The 17,035-nt window shown below is 47.6% G+C and overlaps 1 protein-coding gene across 1 annotated transcript in view; it reads right to left on the bottom strand.

The window, feature by feature from the left end:
- kiaa1549lb (KIAA1549-like b) overlaps window positions 1-13,008 on the bottom strand; it is a 38,172-nt gene extending 25,164 nt beyond the window's left edge. The window contains exon 1 of the mRNA XM_029145207.3: window positions 12,376-13,008. Within this exon, the coding sequence (XP_029001040.1) occupies window positions 12,376-12,598 (223 nt within the window). The 5' untranslated portion in view covers window positions 12,599-13,008. The remainder of the gene's footprint in view (window positions 1-12,375) is intronic.
- Between the last annotated feature and the right edge of the window lie 4,027 nt (window positions 13,009-17,035).

Below are 17,035 nucleotides of genomic sequence, written 5' to 3'. Positions count from 1 at the left end.
TTAACTTCCGCCAGCATCTGGCCGTAAACCAAGGGCAAACATGTATTTGTTCCCCAAAGAGAAGCAACGAGACAATCCTCAAAGTGGAACAAATAGAATTATTCAACAGGTGAACCCCGTGCGCTGGGGAGCAGCGGCGATAACGGCGCTTCTGAAAGCAGCCGGCGACGACGCGTTACGGCGGAAAGACGGCGGCGGTGACGGGGAGATTTACGTTGGTGCCGCGAACACGTTGGCGGTGATTAATGCGCCAGGACGCTCCACGTGGTGCCGTCTCACCTCCTCCTCCTCCGGCCTTTCCTTTCATTCTCAGCGCATCCATAAAGACGCTGCTTCACCCATTTATAAAGCTTTGCAGTCCTGTCACACCTCTCGGCGCCTCAGCGTGTTCCCGCCGCTGAAGTGCAAGCAGCTCGCGCGCGCATTCGGCTCCTTCAGTGTCATCCAGACACGGGGCCGGCGGAAAAACCCGCTTTTGACAAGAGACATTTACTTGGAGCGGGAAAGGGGGCGAGGCACTCATGTATAAGTCATTTTCTTCTGCTCCGCTTTTCGTATTCTGTCCGAAATCCACATAAATAACGTGGACAGGACTGTTCAGCTGCGAGGACCCGTCGGCGAGGCTCCGCGCGCGCTCACGCAGCCGCCGCCACAGGACCGGCGTCACGTGAACGCCTCAGCTCGCCAATTCAGAATGTTCACGCGGAGACTCGGTACGGAGTGATTCGGATGATTTGTTTTCAGACGGGTAAATCACCGAGCAGGCCCCTCGTGCTCGGCGCGTGCTCCCACGTCAATAAATCACAAGCGGAGCGGAGCGGGAAACGAATCCACCCTCAAAAGACCAGCGTCACATCGAACAAAGAGCGGGAGGACGCGGAGCGTGTTTCTGCGCGATAACGGAGGAGACGTGACCTGCGCCAAGGTTAACCTCCCAGTCAGCGCCGCTCCCGCCCTCCGTCCCCCGCGTGCGCGCCCGGCAGCACGTGACGCCGGGTCCAGTCCACGCTGAGGTGACGGGTCGCCCCGCGGTCCGCCACCTGCTCCGACAGGGCCGAGCATATGGGCGGAACCAGGAGGTCCGCAGGTGGGGGGGGGGAGGAGACGTTTCACCGTGGGTCTAATGCTTTTTGGCTGGTGAACTTTTGCATTTGGACGCCACACAGTTACACTCGCCCCCCCCCCCCCAATCGCACAACCACGGGCCTCGGTTCTCTCCCTCGCGCTGTCTTTTAGCTGCCAGGACGCAGACGACACCGGCGGTGCACACGCATTATCCACCACTTCTCCTTTGGCTCCGAGCTGTTTTTGTTCTCGTGTGTGCTGAAAATGGCAAACGCGGGTGTAATTCAATGGTGAGGCGGACGGAGGCCCGGGAGCGGAGGAGCAGAATTGAGAAAAGCTGCTCTGAGGCGGGACTCGCGTCCTCCTGTGTCCGACTGTTCCACTACACAACCGCTCTGAGGTGTTGTTGCATTGAAACGACTTCATGAGGTGAGGAGGAGTGTGAAACCAGGATGGTTGAATGACCCACACACATCCTCCAACCCCCCCCTTCTTTTTTTTAAAGGTGCAAACAGCACAGCAGGCTGAGACACGCATCGGCTGCCTGGAACTCGGCCCAGCGCACACTCGACTGCAGCCACGCAACGATGTGCACATGCGATATCCATTCCATCACTCACTGCCTCCGAGTACAGGCAATGAAGTTTCAGTTAGGGGCCATCTTTGTTTGCAGAATTGCACGTCTTCCTGGGTCTGAATCAGCGCATGGTCTGTTAGCGTGACCATCGAGGCCCTCTCTGTTTCTCACAAACACACCAGCGAGACCGTTTTCAGGGCTTTTAGCTTTTTGGAAGGTGACAGAGGACGCATTCCCTCCACTCCCACACGAGGGATCACGTATCCGCTGGCTCAGACGCTAATATTTCAGCAAATATTGACAACCGTCAGCCAAAATCCGGCCCCCCTTTGTTTATGTCGAACGTAAAACATGCATCAAGGCTCATTTGTTGATTTTGTCTTTTAGTGCAGAAGTCTTGACATTAAAGAAACGCACACATTCTATGTTTAAATGGGAAACACACAAACACAAAATAAATAATGAAAGATGCTTCCTCACACTTTTCAGTTTATGTGACGTTTGTGATGATGAAATCCGCAGTAAGTGGATAGAATAGTCTGAATAAATGAATGAATATAGATGATGAAGGGCCACAAATGACCTTTAAAGTCAGTCCTGATGTTTGTTAAACAGACAGCAGTCGGAAATGTGACGCTAAAGAGTCAGACCCTTGACTCAAGACAAATAATGCATAAATTCACGCCATTTAGGCCAATTTAAACACCATCACTCACAAGTCTCGCAGAAACTCAGGCCTTGGAGCGTAAGTTGAGCAGGAGGCGCTTAATATCAGATACTCATCAGCAGCGATGAGTGAAATAATATATGATGCTGTTTTACACTTACAGAGGAGGAGGATGAAGTTGCCTTGGGTTAAAATGCTTCTGTCCATAAACAAATTACTGTCGGACGCGCTGAAGAGCGGACTGAGGTATAGAAACACCTGCATCTCATTGCATCAAAGGGAACATTCAGCACTGCAGGACGAAGCCATTCAAAAGCCAGGATGCTGTGCGTCGCTTCATGCTGCATGAGCAGTCAGAAATGAGCCCGCTGCACCGGAGCAGACACAAAGTCCACCGTGGAGCAGCACAGGAGACACACGGGAGCCGTTCACACCAGGACGACGTCTGAGCCGAGAAACGGACGGTGGACGACGTGCAGGAAGCACCTGCTGCAAAGGCGAATCAGAACTCGAAGTCCCGACCTTTTCCTCCATGAAACTGCCTTGCTGCAGCTCTATGTGCACTTCAAACGCTTGACCTGTGTTTTGGTTTTGTTTCAAGGCAACATCGAAATGAGATGAATTAAAAAAGGGCATATTTTATATCATAGCTGTGTTTTTTCCCACCTAAATGAAGTTATGTAATGAATTATTTCTGTGCCCGTCCTCCAGTGATATATCAACAGTCTGCTGCTGACAAATGTTTACATCAAGCGAAACGTTCCCTCAGTAAAATGAGAAATACAGAATACTTCCCTGCAATAGAAGCAGACAGTCCAGGCTGATGGGAGCGGGCTGCCTTTCCTCAGACACACGCTGATGCTGCCACTGAACACTACAGATTAACGCTGCATAAAACTTATTATGATTATGCCCGCGTCAAACATTCCTTTGATGAGCAGAGTGACCACATGAGCCGTGCTGGCGATGGCAGAGAGTCAGAGAGCTCGGTAGGGTTCCGCAGGCAATCACAGTCCCATTAAACGCGCCGAAAAGGCAGTCATCCTTCACTTCAGCATCGCGCCCGGAGGCAGCGGTGGCCTCTGAACTATGTCAAGGTTGAAAGCAGAGCGAGCACGGGGGGGCGGAGATGGAGGAAGCAATGATAGCTGTTAGACGTGATCACAACCAGTAGGATTATTACATAGTATTTGTGTTACTGTCTCATCCTGAGCCCATTAAAGGCCTCGTTCTCCTGGTGTCCCACGCGCATGCGGCGATAGAGAGCGTCTGAGACGTACTGCACAGATAGGCAGTCATAGTGACATAGCACAGTGTGATGCCATAATATTAGACTCTTATTGTGACTGCTTGAAGGTAACGTTTAGTCCAGTGGGCTCACAAAAATCACACAAACCATGAAAATAAAACTAGGCCTCTGTCATAAAAGCTTTTTTTAAATGGAAAAATGTTGAAGAGAAGACCTTCAACAATGTACTGACTAAGTGCAGGACTTAAGTTACATAAAATCAAGCCCATCTATGATGATTTATCGTCAGGTCTCACGTTTCACTATTCTACCAAGTGTCTATCAATAAAATAGATCATTAAATATAACTTGTCCCTGAGGAGGGGCCTTGGAGAGGAGTTAAGGTTTTCGGCATCACATCCATCTACGGTACTTTTGCCCGACTCCTGGCTCTGCTTCCACTGGGTTCACTCAGCAAACGTGGAAAAAAAGACAATCTACACACACAACAGGTCCGACAAGTCTGGGTGAAATACAGACAAACTGTAGCATCAGGATGTTCACTTGTGTGATAACTGTAGAAATCCTCAGAATAGTTTTGGTTATTATCTGCGCACACGTTTGTGACAGTGTGTTGCGTTTAAACCCCGGGCCGTTAGAGGGCAGTGTTGTTTGTGTTGTGCTGCTTTTTAACGAATCTAATTTATCTCATACACAGACTTGTGTAATTTAACATTCATTACTGATGCTACTACGATTGAAGCTTATTTGTTTCTTTTTTCGTTTATTTTAACCAGGCAGCGAATGTGAATCAACAACTATGAAGCTGCTGCTCCACCATTTTTGAAATTTGTGTGTGACATCTCTGTTTGTGGTCCAGTGTCCAGCGGAGGTTTGTTTATGGGCAGAACAGAACCGTTCTATGGATCACACTGTCATCAGTATGTTAGGACACGAGCAAATGTTTACAAATCACGTCATGAAACCAGTGTAGACATTTCTTGAGAACAAAGTAAAAAAAAACTTGAATAAATGAAGCCCACTGTTTGTGAAATCACATCTCTGCTTCTCACTTTCTAATTGGGTCCTCGGAGAGACTTCTGTGAAAGTCAAAGCTCCTCCTGCCAAGTGACAGAAGGTTGAATCAACCACCTTCTTATGTGTCTTGTGCTCAACTTTCACACAAATCCAAGCTTAGAAGGTAAAGACGTGTTTTATCTGCATCCTATTATTGTACCAACACAGCGGCCAGAGTCCAGCGTGTCCCTCCCTCTAACAACACCACGCAGCCATTCATTGTCTGTAGCTGCACATACTGTCACAGGACCACACATGGAGACAAACAAGCATCCTAAGTCCCATTCACACCCACAGGCTCTGGAGAATATAGTCTTTCGGCTGTAGGAGGAACCCAGAGGTCCCAAACACACAAAATGGAGTCAAAGCCGTGAGGTGCAAGCGCTGTCAGACCTGCCACACACAACAACACTCAGAGACACAGTCACTCATGGCCCCTTTGTTAAAACGTCTTTCATCCTTCCTACAAACAACGCTTTCACTTTCACACATTGTGTCACAGTATAATTAGGACAACTTCAGTCCACGTTTCCCAATCTTCAAACATACGTGACAATACATTCAGATGGCGGATGAGCTCTTTTATTTGATGGGCTCCCAAAGGGTCGTAATCCACGGATTGATAAGAGCGCGAGGCTGCAGAGATGAACTGACCCCGGCTGCGTTCACTGGCTGCAGTGCAGCAGCCGAGGCATGAGGAGCATGGAGGGAGGAGGACAACGGAGGATAACAAGGTGGGATAAGCCTGTTAAGCTTCCACGATCCCTTCTGGAATCCACACGCGAGTCAAGCACAAGAACCTCAAAATATATGTAATTCAATCACAATGCTCTATAATCTGGGGCCACTACAAGCAGAGGGCCACAGAGCAACACGCTGGCAATTCACCTGCACACTAGTTATTTTGTGCAATATTAACTCTTTCTAGTGTTTCTAGGGGGCAGATTTGCTCTCTGCCTGAATGCAAAACTATTTCACTAAATCTAACTCTAATAGATTTTGTGTTTGTGTGATACTTAATAAACATAAAGCCTGTGTTTCACACCGGGAGTGAAACGCACAGATTGACGTATTTGTTGGACTTGGAAAATACAGCTGCTTTAACAACAAAAGCAATAACAGCTGACAGTTCGCACTGCACGACGGTGCATGACAATACGATGAGTTCACGAGGAGCGAGTCGGCGGTCAAACACGGGGCTTCGCTTCGCAGCAGTCGAACGTTCAGCCTTGACACGCCGCGCAGCTGAAGCAAACGGAGATCAGGCAGGCAGCGTGATGGATGAGCCTCAGCCCAGTGGCTGCGTCACAGCACAGCTGCCACATCAGCCCCTTCCTTCACGTCAGCGAGGAAGGAGTTCACGATGTGATGAGAGGAATCCTGTTTCTAGAAACGCAGACCTACAATAATCTGCATTCATTCATTAACCTCATCTGCCTCTTGTCCTTCTGTTGATTCGTTTACTCAACTGTCGCATTAGAGTGCAGCTGTAATTGTAGTGACTGGTGGATTATTTTTGAACTAACATATGTAATTAAATGATTCAGAAGTGATTGTGCAACAGGCTCAGCGGCGGCAAACCGAACAGCTAATCAAGCGAGGCAATTACAAAAACAGCAGCGAAAACAACAAGAGCTGGAGAACAGTAGCAAGAGACGTGCAGAAGTTAAACCGGTAAAAGCGACCTATTCAAAGTTTTTTTATGTAAGTGAATTAAGAATTTAGGCAGCGGGAGGAGGATTTGATGGAAAGTAGCACCAGAGGCAAGGGCTGACATTGAAGGAGCGACTGAATGCTCGGTGCAGAGGAACTGATTTTATGTTGGACAATAAAATGTTCGAAGAGTGGAGTTTAGGACAAAATGCAAAGTCAGCAGAATTTGCGCAAAAAACCAACAGCAGATATGGATATTTCCAAAGGTCTCAGCTTGCTTCTAATCATAAGGGAAATGATTAAAACTCATTTTAGGAACTACTCGCTCTTTTGCAGTGCTGGGAAAAAGCTGGGCATGTTTCACAGCGTGAGTGGAAATGAGACATCAGCATGTCTGAGTGTTGTGGACTTGCAGTTTCCAGTTCCCACTGGTTTATTTTAATTTACAGACCAATATGACAACACAAATTAACCACACAATGCTACAAAATGTCACTGAAATACCCTCATACCTTTCACCTAAACACCAAATCATTTCTACAAATTACAAACGCACCTGGAAAATTAGTCTACTTAAATTAGTCAGACTATCAGTAAAAGCAGCCACCACAACCGCCCACGTGGTCTTAGATACGGCGTGTAGCTGTAGCTGACATCATCAGGCGCTGCGACGGCGCCTGACTTTCTTCCACAGGTTCTTAACTTCCTGGACTGCATCCGAGATGTGGGAGTACAAATAAAACAAAGAGCTGGAGGTGTCAGAGTTCAAACGGGACCATCTGCTTTAATTTGTATTTTCTGGCAGACAGTTCATTTTCTAACTGTACTCTGTTGGACCTGAAACAGTCACTGAGCGGAGCCACTGTGTGGACAAGTTTATTAGCGGGCAGACACACACCATTAAGAGGGGGGACGTCTCCACGGGAGCCACCTTTTCAGGGATGGTTTCAGGGATGGAGAAATGGGATCGTTGAGGAGGTACTGTTTAAAAGTGGAGCGGCTTTGATGTGCACCTACGACAGCGTGACCGAAGCTATAACCACAAACAGAAACGGCGTTTTATGGCTGAGCCTGGGATGGAAATCATCTGGAGATGTTTCATTTTGCGCGCTTACTCCATTGTCTTTATTTTTGTGTTGAGTGTATTGTAGGTGTCTGCTTGCAATTTGTTTTTCCCTGGAAAATAAAAACGAAAGACAACGCATGATGCTTTATTGTAAATAATAAAACTCTCACCAGTGAGAGTCTGTCTCTTTCTTTCTTTGTTCACTTCCCTCAGAGACGCATTGTAACTACTGTAAGAATCTTCCTCACCATAAAGGGTCACATCCATCCCTCGCCGTGACGACCATCGACGAGAGGACGGCCGTCTCCTTGGTGACAGCATCATTACTGAGATATATGTATACTATGACTTTCCATTATCTAATCCTAAGGACATGCTCTTGACCTTCATTAGCCATTTAACACATCTCTGTGCCAACGGCAACGCAGAACCACTGAGTCACAGAAACACAGTTGGTACTAAAGTGTTATGTGAAACCTCCACAAACACCTCCATTTCATGTGTTTACGCTTCAAAGTTCTCTTTGAAGACAGTGGCTTCCTCCAACGTGTCCTGCTACAGAGGCCCGAACCTGTTGAACTGCCCCAAATCATCCTTAGGTTCGGAAGCTGTATATTTTCCACCTCACTGAGAAGCTGGGAGCGGTCTTGGCCGAGCACCAGGTTTTAGAGCAGCCACGCTCACAAATCGCCCGCATTTATTAACAGGGCGTCCAAATGTGGACTAATGAATATCTAATCTCTGCAGCTTTGGCAGCACGTCTCTATTGAGGCTGTGTTCAAAAAAGACAGGAAAGATTCTGACCGTTTTTATCAGGCAACGTTGGTGAAGCTCAGTGTCATTTTCAGGAAACGGCACCGTTACTTTGCCTGATTACAGGTGAAGAACTTGGTATGAAACCAGCGGAGCGTGGAGACACACACTCAGATGAGTCCAGTGCTGTGATGGACTGAATGCACTCAAACAAATGCCACAGAAATGCAGAAAAATAGATTCTTAAAGCTTAAAGAGTATCTGTGGAACTCCCCTCTCACTTCAAACCAGTTAAAGACCTTCCAATATCAGCTCTGTAGGTCTCGCAACATACAAACAGTGCATTGATTTGTGCAACTCATGCAAATTTAATCCAAATGTGAGTATAAGCACTAAAACCCTTCCAGATCCTGTCAAAAGCTGTTAAAGCCCCCGGACAGCTTGATTACTGATTAATAGGATGACTTCTATAACTGTCAAACCTTTCCTTTAATGCTGCGACTCCACAGTCCCCCTCCTCAGCACCGCTGTCATCTCGGCAGCGTGTACGCTGCCTCTAAGCTCAACCTGCTCCGCTAAAGCGCAAGATCCTTCATCTGCGATGTCGCTGGGATTTAAAGTCAAAGTGACGCTGATGGTCCAAAGCCACGGCGCCGTCGTCGCTGGAACGTCGGGCCGCGCCGTGGGTCGGAAGCAGATACGTCATTAATTATCCCGGCCGAGCCCCGATTTCTATATAATCCAATTAGAGAAGGAGAAGAAGCTCGGCCACATTTCCATGACAATGCAACAGTTCCTGAAGGTCATGGGAGTTGTGGGAAACGGGGTCACACACACCGGACCAACAATGTACCATTCAGCAGCGTGATACGTCAAAGAGGGTGAGACGACACAAAGACACAACACGAACCTTTACACACACGTATTGATGCAGACAACCCTGTTTAGCATCACATCGAACCCATTGACAACTACACAGAAGCTCTGCCACTAATTCTACCTCACAAGGTTACAATTCCAGTGTGTAAGTTGATGAGTTAAGTATTTACTATGTTATTTTTCAGCTTGTCAGCAATGCACAATTCAATCAGAACAGAAAAGCTCCAGTGAAGCTCAGAAATAGCCAAGTTGTTGCATAAAGGAGTAAAATCACTATTGAGGTTGTGATCTCTGTCATAAAACTCAGATGACCCATTTCCTGTAGTGTCCCTGAATGCCACGCAGCATAAAAGTCAGAAGAAGCATCACAAAATGTCTTTGCTGACATAAAGCAAACAACATATCAATATGAAAAAGTACACTGCGATAGACACGTTGTCCATCTCTAGGTCCAGGCCTCTGGCTCCGTCTTTAGCTGCTGCAGGGTGATGAACAGCAGCCTCGCACACAGCGGTGCGGTGTATCACAGCGCGTCCCAGTGAACCGGGCGGCCCGCTGTCCATCCTGGAGCAGCGGCGGAACCACAGCCACGCCGGCGAGGAGCCTGCACTGCACGGCCAGAACCGACAGCACAGCAGGGAGCCACCAGAAACGCAGAGATGGAGGGAGACGTGGAAGAAGCTCCACACACACATTCCCAGAGTTTAATTAAGTATATGAGGGATATTGTGGGGCAGATGGTCCATGATACTAATTAGAAGCCCGTTTGCCTTTCTTATCATTCCATCTACAGTATGTGCTGGAGAAGCTCCTCTTTACAGCTGTGGATGAGGAAAGACTGCAGACCTTTACTCTCCCTCAAGTGGAGCCCTGGGAGCAAATTATAGCTGGGCTGAGTAAGACTGGGTATTACTGTACCCGCAGAGATTACTGGTCCTAATACAATGTAATAACTCAGAGTTATCCTTCAGTCAGGATTTTCACTACAAGAAGGAAAATAATTTCCTGATGGCAAAGGGATCTTAAACAGCATCTGCACAACGTGCCGGAGGAGACAGATGGGCTGTGAGCAGAAGACGAGCTAAAAAAAAAAAAAAATCATCGTGGTTTTTGTAAATTGACTTTTCAATTTGATGTCTGTCTGTTCAAAGACAAATGTTTGCATCACGACTGAGTGGAAAACAAACGAAGACTCGCAGATGCACAGTCAACGCAGATCTAGAACACACACGCACACACACACACACACACGCACACACACACACACACACACACACACACACACACACACACACACACACACACACACACACACACACACACACACACCAAGTCCTCCTAAAAGGCGTCCCCACAACACTATTAACTATTGTACAGTAAATTACCACAAGGAGCAAAAACTGGAGAAATGAAGTGAGAGTCACGGCCTCTGCAGCCTGAGCTCCAGCAGACAGGTCGTCAGAGCCAGCGTGAGTCATGGCTGCTGGTTTTTAGAAACTAATTCCTGGAAGTTCTATTAACATTAACCATGGTGACAGCTCTTGAAGGCTGCTTCAGCCACAGGGAACCACAGCAAACCTGCAAGATGCACGAGCACAGGAACACAAGGAAGGCAGAGGCCAAGCAGTTGGTGCTCCAGTGCGTCAGCATCTCTGAGGAGAGCCCGTCAGAACCCATAAACCAGAATTACTGTAAGGCCTTTAAGTGGGGACGGACCCAGTATTTTCCAGCTGTGCTAATAAGACAGCATCACAACAAACTGAGTCCATTAAAGCTCAATCCAGGGGCCACAGATCTCAGCATTGGGCCGATCGGAGACGGCGCCACTGGACAAACACTGGGGTTGCCATAGAAACCCCATGCTGTCCCGCCTCCACGCGCTGGGAGGGGAAGCATCACAGCACCTGGGGACGAGTTTCACCGAGTCCACCTTACACACAAGAAACACGGCGCGCTGCACTTTCTACTGATGAGGCAACAAGTCGTAAACGTCCGAGACGCCAACAGCAGCCGCGACGCTGCGTTCTGTGGGACGTGACCTGTACACACAGATATTTATAGACGCGCGGCCACGTGAGGTCAGTAGGAATACAGATGCATAATGATGCAACATGGACCCAGTGTTTTCTCTCCGTCAGTCAGACTTTTTGTTAAATCCTTCAACCAGATGCCTCTGTTTGCACCACAGCTGTTTTTTTCAAAGGATCTGGATCACTGTGGCACTGAAACCCATTATAATGGTGCCGGCAAAGCCTGTGGGTCTGTGACAGTACTTCTAGAGAATCACTTCATCCAACAAGCCAAGCAATCAGATAAAATGCCCCGAATGACACGAAAATACACACATGGTGACTTCGAGGCTAAACGTGGTTTGACCCTTGTGATAGTGAATGTGAAACACAACATTCATTCTCTGTAAACCTGCTCTGAAGGTTTTCCGAAATACGTGTACCTACAATGGAAACTCAAGCGCTGGCAGATATGAACACAGCTCAGGTGCTGCTGCTGCTGCTGGGCTCATGTGTTTCAGAATGGATGTGCTGACTATGGGAAGGAGGAGGAGGAGGAGACTCTGCTGTTGTAGCAGTGCCTCAGCAGAGGTGAGACAGAGCACAGCCACTACATCGCAGTTTGCAGACGCTCTCATCGCCTCGTTGTGTTCGGGTTCTGACGGCATCTGGGCTGGAGGCCCGGCCCGTGGTTCCCGTTCACGGCTGAAGGGCAGCTACTGTATGTCGGCCAACGTCGGCCCAGCTGCCTCGCACGCCGCCACAGACACACAGACCCAGAGTGGGCTTCAGTGCGTGTGTCATTAGCGCTGACCCAGATGCTGCGAAACACTGACCGCACCGCGCTCCCAGAATAACTCGGCCACGGCCCATTACGAGCACGACAGCGTTCAGGAGCCTCATGACCACGCGGACGCGGGCGAGCGCGGAGGCCGAGACGGAGTTTGGGGTCAAGACGGCCCATGACGAGGCCCAGATGCAGAGGATGCAGGCGTGTGTGTGTGTGTGTGTGGAGCCAGCAACGCAGAGGACTGGCCGCAGGTTCCGGCACAAGTTACATCACACACAAGCAAAGCCCGCTCGGCGCCGGACCGGCGCCGTCTCACACACAGCACCTGGCCAGAAAAGAGAATGAATCCAGTAAATGGAGGTTGTGGTGAAACCTGGGAAGTTCTTCCTTCCTTAAAAAGGGTCGAGGGAGCCATTTAATCGGCCCCAGCACTCATTTACAGCAATAAAGGTGCGGATCACAGAACGCAGCCTGCGTGGAGCGGATGATCCTCCTTTCACCCGGCGTTGGTGCCGTCACCGCACGGACGCCAGGCGCAGCCCACGATGTGGATGTGACACAGGCCGATGCATCAAACCCGCGTGTGTGTCCCAGCAGCGCGCATCTCTTACCCTCTGCGGCCAAAGCGCACCGGGCAAGGAGTACAAGCATCCCCGCAGACAGCAGCCGCTCGGAAAGCATCGCCGCCGCCGCCGCCGCTCGCCACCTGCTCCTCCGACACCTCCTCCCTCCCAGAGCATCCGTCCCCCGCTGCGAGCGCCCGCCGGGCTGCGCTCCGCCGGCTCCCGCCGCTCCGGGTCGACCCGTCCGCCCACTCCTCACACCGGGAGCCATATCCAGTGGACAAGTTGCTGAAGTTTCGCCGGCAAATAATACATCGGATCAATCTCGGTGCGTGAACGCGAAACGCGGCGGCCCCGCGCTCTCGCCGTGCGTCCAGGGCTGCGGGGACGAGGCGGCGTCCGCGGCCAAATGGAGGAATGCGCCCTAGCGCTCCACTGCGCGCGGTCCACCCATCCTCGCCGCGTGGCGCAGCGCGGCGCGCACACTTTGCCAAAGGTTTGACATTTAGCTGCTGGCGATGGACCGCCTCATTCCGAGCGGCTCCGGGCGGATGAGAGGCGTCCAGCGCTGCCCACGGACGGCCCAGGCAATAATTCCACTACAGTGCGGCTGAAGGGTGGACGTTTTGAAGTCTTCCACCCCCCCCAACGTCAAAGTGGGCAAATTAGACTCCGCTGTTAATTACGGGGAGAAAGTCGGCGCGCGTCGGGCCACAGGACGACCTCTGCTGGAGGAAGACAGCGCAGACCTGCGTGGGTAGAGGAAACCCACGGGGTACTTTTACGCACCGACCTTGTGGCCCTGCTTTCAGAATGGCAACGCTCTTAGTTTCATTATATTTCTACCGAACACACAAACAGTGTTTTATTTAGTCAAAGGGCCTTTGTGGTTACAAGTGTGGCTGTTATAGCTGTTCACGGCCACAAGATGTCAGTCTACATCCAGGAAAACCACTGGACTGGTCTCACATGGAGAGAGAGGCCCCCAGGTTTCCCAGTAAATGACCACTGGACACAATCAGACAGAACGTTCTTCATTCTACCACAGGAACCTACATCAGTAACAATATTCTACATCCCACAGAAAATGGCAGCATCAGCAGCAAATGTGGGAGGGTGAATATGTGAAATCTCAGATAAAGAAACAAAGCACTAATAGGAGACAGACAAAAAAGGAATCCCACAGCTACTGGGGAGTGTAAACGTAACTCTTAAGACTCATCCATTCTGCTTTAGTTTCTTTTCTTTATCCGCAGACAGATTTTGTAAACGTTGACACATTTGAATTTCTGTCATGCACCGACTTCTAAGAAGAGGATTAACCATCTGTTGGACCTCGGGGCAGAAACGCTTCTTCCACTTTGACACATATTTATTATCACTTTATACAACTGCATAAATCCAAAATCAGTTTGGGAATATGAAGAGCACAAGTGGAGTAATGTAGCTCTTAAAGAAGATTATTACTCAGCACATGTCAACAGGGCATCAGTTCACAGAGCACAGGTCGCCTAAAGGCTCCACTTGCTCATTCACATCATTCATGTTCAGGACTAATATGCTCACATTGTAGATTTATTCAACTACATGTAAAATGTAAACAGCTTTTAAAGATGATGAATGTTTAAATCAACTGCTTGCTTTATATCAAGTGAAAGTGATAAGTCAAAGTTCAGAAATTGGGTTTTTATTATTTTATTTTTATACAAGTTTTTCAATTAATGATTCAATAGAAAAAAAAAGACAGAGTCAGAAGAAGCTGCATCAATAGATTTTTTTTAATTCAAAGTGAATCTTAACAATAATACACCATAAAGTCTTATTTTGACACTCACCAAAAGAGTCACCTGGAAAACCCGCTTAATGTGACAAAGTAGAGAAGGCTTGGTCACACCTAAATCACTGAGAACTAGAGAGGAAACACTATCGCAAACTGTAAAGAGACATCACATCCATAGAGTTAGTTTTCCCAGTCCTCATACTGTAAATATTGCACAGTGCAATTGCTACATGGCAAACTAGTGTAGCACAGAATTTATAAAAAGCAAATGAACGAAAAACAGAAAATAAACAAAGCCACAAAAAAATCTACAGGTATTAAAACAGTAACAGTTCAGATCTCGTGATCAAGTCTATCTGATGAGCATCTAAACAGATGATTCAATAACTTGCAGTGTGAATTAACTCTGATATTGATACAGATGACCAGGAAACTGAAAACAAAGCTTGAGTAAAATAAATCAAACAGCATATTTAGACTAATACAGACCCTGAATTAACTTTTCTAAAGGATAACGCAGCAGAGGATGGTTTTTTCCCCCATATCAAAGTCTAACTTAGTAATTTTACAAATGACTCTTTTATCTGTTAAATGTTACATGAATCCTAAATTTAAAAAAGAAAAACAAACCAGAAAACAAACTCATCCATAAACCAAGGTGTCAATTGTGTGGAAAATAAAAACACTTTTAAAATGTCTCTCCACTTGCATCCATTCTTACTCTAAATAATATGGGAGAGTTTATGCAGGCGCATTGCTGGTGAATACCTTTGGAGGAATCAAAACACATATTACATTTCACATGCTTATTATTGGGGATCTATTTCAAGCACTAATCTGCAAAGTTCATGCCTTGTCGTCATAAGCTTCCTTTCCCAAATTAGCAGTAACGCATACAGGTAAGAATAAAAAGAAAAGGCGCTATCAAAAACACACAACCGCACCAACGTCAGCGTTTCGATGTGGAGTATTGCACTCGTGACTCACTGTGCAGGAGTTTCCATCTAACAGTTAAGCGCCACCCGGCCTGTTCGCTGGTACTCGGCTCCTATGGTCTTAAAAAGGCCGGTGCTGTCAGCCGACAGCTGCTCTGAGCCGGCGGCTTCCGGGCCGACAAAGTGATGCAACGGAGGTGGTGTACATGCACGATAACGCGAAAGCATGGAGATTATCTAAGAACACTTAGTGGTGCAATGACCGCATCATGTTAAGTATTGCATCTGCTGTTCAGCCAGAGTGACTAAAGGTGGTCGAGTCTCATATCGTTCAAAGAATGCGTGCATGTGGACGTGTGCCTTCTATGGGCGCGTAGTCACAGATGCTTTGGTGGTGGCCGCTATCTGAAACAAGGGGAGCACCACCACCGTGTACGTGTCCTCTGTCGTGTCTACAAGCGGACCATGGGGGGGTACGGGCCCAGGACGACACCGTGCGAGTCCTAGTCTGTGTGTTTACTCCTGGTTGAGCGGCGGTTAAGAGACGTTCTGCGCGGTAAAGGACTGTTGGGATTCTGCGCCTCCCTCCTCCAATAAGCGGCGAGGAATCACCCACATGAATTCCCACTTTCTGAATCTCAAGGCACGTACACAGTGCTGCTCACACTGTCTCAGTTTCAGCAAGGAACACGTAACGATGGCCACAGTTTCGCGTGGACAAGACATTACTCTGATGTGAGACACTCATAAAGGGGCGAGCGATCAGAACACAAGGCAGTTTAGTTGAACAAAGTGAGATTCTAGCCAGATATAACATTGAACAGATAAAAAGGTTGCATTGAATATTCCTCTAAAATCAATTTAACGGTAAACCAAGATGTAGAACACGTCTGAAACAGAAACAATGGGAGAATTTTACTTTTTGGACACAAACGTCTCATTGCTGGAACCCTTTTGAGTTCAACTACTTGTACGAGAGCTTAGTGGCAAGTGCGTGTGTGTGTGTGTGTGTGTGTGACGAGGGAGCTCACGGTTCTCCAAGAGCACTGGTTGTATACTGTGGGTACATACAATGAAAAAGTTAAATCAATCCTGCAAGCTACAGCTTCAGATGTGTACAAAACGTCAATATGAAAACGTACAAAAAGAATTAAGTTACATCGATACATCATTTATATGCAGTGATGAGCCCGAAAGGTTAATAAGGATAAAATACTGATGCAAAAACACACCCCGAGAAACAACAAATGCAACTAATGTTCATCATCAGCAATACAGCAGTTACAATGACACTCCAAATATGAACGCAGAACACAAAAACCAAAACCACTTCTATTTCAGGTAATTAGGGATCTATACAAAATGAGCAACGCTAGGTTCAAACTCAAGAGAAACCACATAATTTCACAGCTACTGAAGTGGCAATCATCATATAGCAGCTTATCTATGATACATTCAAGAAAGAAATGATACGACTTATTAATTTGCCCAATAAGCTAGACGAAATCTCTGCTGTTTTTAAATAAATTTTTTGTTTGTTTAATGTAACCCCATTCGACTACTACAGTATAACCGAGGTCTAAGCAAACAGAATAGCTACCTTGCTCAGGAAATGAATTACAGTCTTTGGTGCTGCACAAGCAACTTCATTTGAAAATAAAAAGACAACATACCACACACATAACTAGTCAAATTAACAGAAAACTGCACACACAGCATGTTGACATACACAGTTGCTTTAGAAAGTATTCAGCCCGTGCCTTTATGCCCAGTGTTTCAATTAACGCTCGACTGGCTTCAAGCCTCAGGTGACAATTCTGAGCAAGCTTGAAGGAACAGATCAAAGCTCAGACTGGGGCCGCATGGAAGATCTGAAGTTCCACCTAAAGATGGCAGATGCTTCCTGCCCAGTCTGGCAGAACTTGAGAAGGTCTGCCCAACTCCAGGTGAGGCAAGCATGAATAACTTACAACTGTCCTTTCCAACAAAGGGG

This window comes from Betta splendens, chromosome 3 (assembly GCF_900634795.4).
Source record: "Betta splendens chromosome 3, fBetSpl5.4, whole genome shotgun sequence".
NCBI classification, from domain to species: Eukaryota; Metazoa; Chordata; class Actinopteri; order Anabantiformes; family Osphronemidae; genus Betta; species Betta splendens.
The sequence above is the reverse complement of the archived record's forward strand: the minus strand, read 5'-3'. Positions and strand labels throughout refer to the sequence as shown.